Here is a 6,643-nt window from a genome sequence, read left to right as displayed (position 1 = left end):
GATTGTCTCAGAATGTGGGTGTACCCCTCGCGGTCCTGAGTTCCTTGCTCGTGCTCCCCCTCCTTCTGCTCCTGATTTGGACTCTCCTCTCGTTTCTATCCACACTGCTGCCCTTTCATTATTCCCTGGCATTCCTATTTTCGAGTCCCAGCACTACCTGGCTTTTAAACGCATGGTAGTCGGGGTTTCGCCATGGGTTCTCCTTTCTTGTTGGCACTCTTCCTGATTGTTGGAGTTTTATTCTTACCGTTTAGGATACATAAACCTCTATGATGACCTTATAGATCTCTGCCCTGCACCCTGCCAGTTTACAACATGTGTGTACGCATGGAGAGTCTAAAGAACATGGAGTATTCACTTTCCCAGTTGGGTTTTGTTGTAGGAGAAAGAGCAAGGCTCTCCTCTCGCGTATGGAAAAGAGATTGTCCTTGCAGCCTTCCATGCTGTGAGGTGACTGTTTTGACCAGGATGTGATAGAAGCTATTAGTAGCTATCTGTAGCAAGATAACTGGGTCTGGGGTTCTGCAATCTGAATCATTTTGCTGGTACTCAGTGAGCCAGAAAGAGGCTCTGAATATGGGTTACAGTGTCTCCCTCGAATAGTACAATTTACCTAGTGGGAGTCAGATTAGAGAATCCAGACCATCTTTGCCTCAGCTCTTAACTTTGACTCTCATGGAAACGGTGAGATGGTACATCTGTGTTGGTTTATCGTGCTACATTTGTGGACATTTACAATGCAGAAGTACAAATAAATTCTCATTTCCCCCTCCACATAGCTATCTTAATACAGAGAAGAGAAATCATTTTCCGGTGTTTAAAACAAAATAGTATTTCTAGGGGTATTCTGTAAGTTACTGTGACCCTCATCAACTTCTTCCAGCACATTCCATATACCACCATCCCACTCTTGACCTGCTTGGTTTCACAATTCTAAGAGTGTGGCCTTTGCTTCCTAACATAACTCCTACTTTTCCTGCTCCCTGTTCATGCAGAGGACTGGGATCTGCGAGTCCTCCCTAAATAATAGAAAAAAAAACTCTTATTATACTCAATTCTGAGCTAGTGTGGGACTACTTTATTCGCGTTCTCCTACACACTTCCAAATTTACACACTTACAAATCCTTTCCTCATCACCTAACAGTACTTTTTAATAATTTTACACATGTTTTGATAAAGTCTAGCCTCTATTCCTTCCCCTTCAATCTCTCTCTCTCTCTCCATCACTTTTCTCTACTAACTTGCTCTTCTTATAAAACCGAGTAAGTACACTCAGAGCTACCTGTATGTGCCTAGATGTGGGACACTCTGCTGGAGCATGGGTAGTCTCTCAGAGGACACATTCCTGCAGAAACCTGACTTTTCTTTCCCCAGAAGCCATCAGTGACCAATAGCTCTTCAGCTAGAGGTGGGATTTCAATCCCATTTCTGCTGGGAATTTTGACTGCCATGATCTTGTGCAGATCTTATGCATATAGTTAAAGCCACAGTGGGCTCATAGATACAATGGTTCCTGCAGACCCAAAAGCACGCACTGTTTCATTGCAAATGTCTGTTTAAATTTGTGTACACTGGATTTTTCTACGGAACAATAAGGTTCATGAGGACAGAAAGACAAGCCATTTTGTTTTGTTTAGTCTGGCTTTCTGAACACCTGAAATATTGTTAGAATATATACATGCTAAAATATATACATACTAAGAATGTTTCATGAAGAAACTATATTTCCAAAATTCAAGTTTATTAAAAATATAATTGTTAGTAATCTTTCTCATGTATTTATTGGTCATTTGTTTTTATCTATAATTTTGTTTTACTAGTAGTCTTTGGTCTTTTACTGTTTCTATCTTTATATTGACTTCTAAAGTGCTTTAGACATTAAGGATCTTTATGTGGTATTTTGGCATAATTTTATGGTTTCCCCTGACATTTTAATTTAATCTACTTTTAGGCACTCAGAGATTTACATTTTATACCCTCTGCCCTTCCCATTCACTAATCTAGGAACATATCTCAGGCTTTATCTTGTCTGGTCTATTCAGTTAGGAACAAAACCTTATAGGTCACAGTTCATATATTAGGCCAATATTAATTTGAAGCATGTTTGATACTTTTAAAGTATGACTTTCAAATCCATTAAAATACTAAATGAAATTATATACTATTTAGAAATTTTATTATTGGTAAAATTACATGCAAATTATCTGGGAGAAGTCTTTCAGAAAATCCCTCTGGTTCTTTGATTATAGGAATATGCCACATTCAATATCAAAATACTTGTCAGTTCTGAGTCTGAAATGAGCTCCCCAGTTATTCAAACTGAAGAGCCAGAAAGGCAGAAATCTTAAGTGTGGAGCTTTGAAATCATGCTGCATGATTCCAGTGTTCCCACAAGGAGGTCTCAAAATTGAGTTACAACAACAGAAATAAATATTCTCGCATTACTGAAGGCTACACATCCCAAATAAAGTTGGTGGCAGAGGTAGGTGCTCTCCTGTGGTGGAACCTTCTTCACTGCTTCTGTATTCTGATAACGTAAGTGTGATAACCTTGTGCTACAAATTCCTCTTTCTATCCTCATCTTCTCTGTCTTTGTGTCTAAATATTCTCTTTCCTCTAAGACCAGCATTTTAATTTGATTACATATGCAGAGACATTTTATTTTTTAAAAAAGACTTGGTCTCCTCCCTATGTAGCTCTGATTAGCCTTGTAACTTGTTTGTAGACCAGGCTGGTTTCAACAATGATCTGACTGTCTCTATCTCTAGTACTGGGATTAAAGGAATACCTATCATGTTCCCAGTCAATACCCTTTTATTAAACAGAGTCACATCCACAGATGCTAAGTTTAGGATTTCAGTTTCATTTGGGAATCACAGATTAATAATAAATGTGTGTGAATCAAGTAAGAAGTGCTAAGTCATGTGAGATTACCAAGAAAAAGAGTGAACTTTCAAGTCTTAAACAGAGAGTAACGAGGTCACCTCTGGAAACATCTGTGAAAACATCTGTAGGTTTTAAGAAATCATGTGATATCTCAGAGGTGCTTTCTCCTGTAGTGGGCAGAAACAGATGCAGAGATCCACAGTCAGAGACAGTCTTTGGAAAGACAAAGACACGGCTCTAAATGAGATGTCTCTATCAAATTTCTTCAGAGATGAGGGAACACCTCAGAACAGGGAAGAGTGTATGTATATGCCAGAAGGGATGGAGGACAACAGGAGAACAAGGTTTACTGCCTCCCCCCACCCCTGCCAGTCAACTGAGCGAGGTGCATAGGAACATAAAGATATTGAAGCAGCAAGTACAGAGACCACACCGGTCTGCACCAGTTAACCTTCATTTATGTAGCTTTCAACTTAATATTTTCATGGGACTCCTGAGTGTGTGAGTGAGCATGTCTCTGACTCTTGTGCCTGCTATTGAGGCTCTTTTCCTTCCATTGGGTTGCCTTGTCCAACCTCGATGTGATGGTTTTGATTTATCTTATTATGTTTCAATTTTGTCATGTTCGGCTGTTATCTCTTAGAAGTTTGCTCTTTGCTAATGAGAGACAGAAAGGGAGTGAATCTGGAGGGAAGAGGAGGTGTGGAGGAACTGGGAGGAGTAAAGGGAGGGGAAACTGTAATCAGGATATATTGAATGAAAAAAGAATATGTTTTCTTTATTGAAAACATATTTTCTTTATTAAAGAAAAATTAGCATGAGAAAATTAGTGCTTCACAAGGCTGTTATAATCTTAGGTAGAATCATTAATTGGTTGTGCATGCATGGTCATTCATGGCTATGAGCTCATTATTACTAGTAGAAACAAAGAAAATACTAAAAGTTAATCTGTGTCTCCCTAGTTTGTAGATGGTTTATTCTAGAAAGGTCTAGAAGAACTTCTAGCCTTGGGTTTCAATTTATATTTGAAGGAATGTACAAGGGACTCATTCATGCTACTACTGTCTAGCAACAAGGATTGTTTCATTTGCTTTCATATTGTCTTGAAGCAATAAAGAAATTCTTGTGTTATATATAATTAAAAGGTTTTATATCTATAAATGTGATATATAGTGATTATATATCTATATAGATATATAGTGAATATATATATATATATATATATATATATATATATATATAATCTCAACTTACCACCTATGATATGCTTATGTGGGGTTTCTATTTTCCAATTCAATACAAAATTTTACCAATAATTTTGCTATTTGAAATTTTCCTAAATTGTATACAATATATTCTCCTCTCACCCTTTCTCATTTTCCTTTCAGCCCTATCAAACCCCTCAATGACACCAGTCCCATTCAGTATCAGATGACTTTGTCCCCTTGAAGCATTCATTCCATGTGATCATTCAGCAGAATCTGTAGAAACTACTTTAAAAACATTGTGTTTAACCTGACATATATTTAGACTCAGTAGCCTTACATCTGTAAAAATTTGGATAAAACTACTTTATAAAATAATTCAAAATAAATGAAAAATACTTTACATTGCTTGAGACTGAAAACATGGGTTATCTTTTGGTAGTAGAAGGCTGTAGTCACGTAAGGTTAAAGGCAAAGGAATGAAGCTTCCATAGATATTGAATTCCAAATTGAGAGTCTTCTAAAGAGAGGCAGTTTCTTTCGAAGTCCTATAGACATCCATTTATCAGACATCCCTACACACACACACACACACACACACACACACACACACACACACTAACTCTAATAATGGACAACCTGCCCATACTGAGTTCTGTATTATAATTTGTTAGCATAAGGAAAATAATCAAGTTGTAAGCTCAAAAAGATCACCTTTAACAATTAGTGGCTCTCTTGGAGTTAAATTGTTACTCATCTGGGAAAGAAATTCATTTTCAACCTGATTTTTTTAAAACAAAAACAAAAAAACCTGGACACTTCACATTTAGTCATTGCTTATGTGAATAAACCAAGCTTAAAACTGCTGGAAACATAGCTTCCGGAACCTTTTAAGGAGAAGTGGCTGTGATGTCACAGACCCTTGAGGGAACTTCTAAAAGGTTTGTTCTAACAGAGACTAAACAGGAAGGATGATGAATGAGTAAGGTGGGATCCAACAAGAAGGTAGTAAAGAATGCCAATAATTTATGAATTATGTTTTTCTAAACTCCATAGAAAAACTCAATGAAGGAAGGCAAAGGCTTAACCACCAAGTACATTTATGATTCTTAATGATTAACTACTTGAAGACTCATAAACTTGGATATCATCTGTCATAAAAATGGAAGAAAGTGATGAACCTGAACAGCCTATCTCATTAGGGAGACAGGAATTTAGAAGGAGAAGACGACCCAGCCAACCGATGGTAGACAAGTCCCAGCAAACTGATGCACCAGAAAAAAAGAAACCCATGGCTGTAGCACAACCTCCTGTCCCCAAAGCTACCCTCAGTATTGGTAATATTTCTGGAAGCAAAGACAACTACTCTGCAAAAGAATATGAGTCTCTTAGACTGTCTTCTCAACTTCAACAAACTTGGATGAAGAGAAAGCGGGGCATGGAGATGACGGATAAGTCCCTGCAGACAGAGGCTTCTGTGGAAGAAAAAGCGAAAGCCATACTCACTGATAAAACACTTACCCTTGAAGAAACCCCCGCTGGTGTTAGAGAAACAGCTCCTGAATTGCCACAGTGTGTTCCAGAAGTAGAGATTCCAACAAGCAGACCCACAGATCGGTTAATAGACAGATCTCAGCAGACCAGCTGTACTGGTGACTTTAGTGTGATGTACATTTGCCCAAAAGAAACAGTGGACAAAGAACAACAGACATACTTCAGTGAATTAGAAATTACCATCATGAATATGCCAGGTAGTTCCCTGCTTAAGCCAAAGGAGGAAACAATACCTGTTACACAAGAGGGTTCCTCATTTGAAGTAGATGGTTCTCTTGAATTAGAGGTACTACCAGGTGAAAAAGTCCCTGATGCCATGATGCCTTTCACTGGAGGGGCATTTTCTGGTGAAATCCAGGCTCTAACAGCTGATGAGCTTCCTTCTGAAGCCCCTGATGATATTAATCATCTGTCAGTGCAAGGGGAACTTTCATATGAGCCTTATGATCGAGAGTATCTCCAAAAAGCTGAGGTGGATCATGAAGAACAACCTATTGAAATTGTGGTTCCATTCACAGAAATGTTTGTGAAGATCCAAAATGTAGCAGGCAAAGAAGAATCTGCTACTGCTGAAGAGTCCACTGACGGAGGTCAACCTCTACCATCTGAGGGGGCTTTTAAAGAAGTTCAGCAACCATTAGATAAGCACACATTAGAAGCAGTCTCAGCAGAAATTGCTGTGGTACTAGCTGAGGAATTTCCTATAGAAGATGTCTTTGAAGGAGGTCAGCGTCCATCAGCAGAGGATGCTCCTGAAGAAGTAGCATCTGCAAGAGTTCTGCCTCCACCAGCTGAGGAGGCCCCTGCAGAAGCTCCACCTGCACCAGCTGAAGAGGCCCCTACAGAAGCTCCACCTGCTGAGGAGGCCCCTGCAGAAGCTCCACCTGCACTAGCTGAGGAGGCCCCTGCAGAAGCTCCACCTGCTCCAGCTGAGGAGGCCCCTACAGAAGCTCCACCTGCACTAGCTGAGGAGGCCCCTGCAGAAGCTCCACCTGCT

At 39.2% G+C, this 6,643-nt stretch overlaps 1 protein-coding gene across 1 annotated transcript in view; it reads left to right on the top strand.

Annotated features, from left to right (window-relative positions):
• The first annotated feature begins 5,254 nt into the window (after positions 1-5,254).
• Positions 5,255-6,643, top strand: part of Fscb (fibrous sheath CABYR binding protein) — a 4,002-nt gene continuing 2,613 nt past the window's right edge. Inside the window, exon 1 of the mRNA XM_026778021.1 lies at positions 5,255-6,619. Within this exon, the coding sequence (XP_026633822.1) occupies positions 5,255-6,619 (1,365 nt within the window). The remainder of the gene's footprint in view (positions 6,620-6,643) is intronic.

The sequence above is a fragment of the Microtus ochrogaster genome, chromosome 1 (assembly GCF_000317375.1).
Source record: "Microtus ochrogaster isolate Prairie Vole_2 chromosome 1, MicOch1.0, whole genome shotgun sequence".
NCBI lineage: Eukaryota > Metazoa > Chordata > Mammalia > Rodentia > Cricetidae > Microtus > Microtus ochrogaster.
The sequence above is the reverse complement of the archived record's forward strand: the minus strand, read 5'-3'. Positions and strand labels throughout refer to the sequence as shown.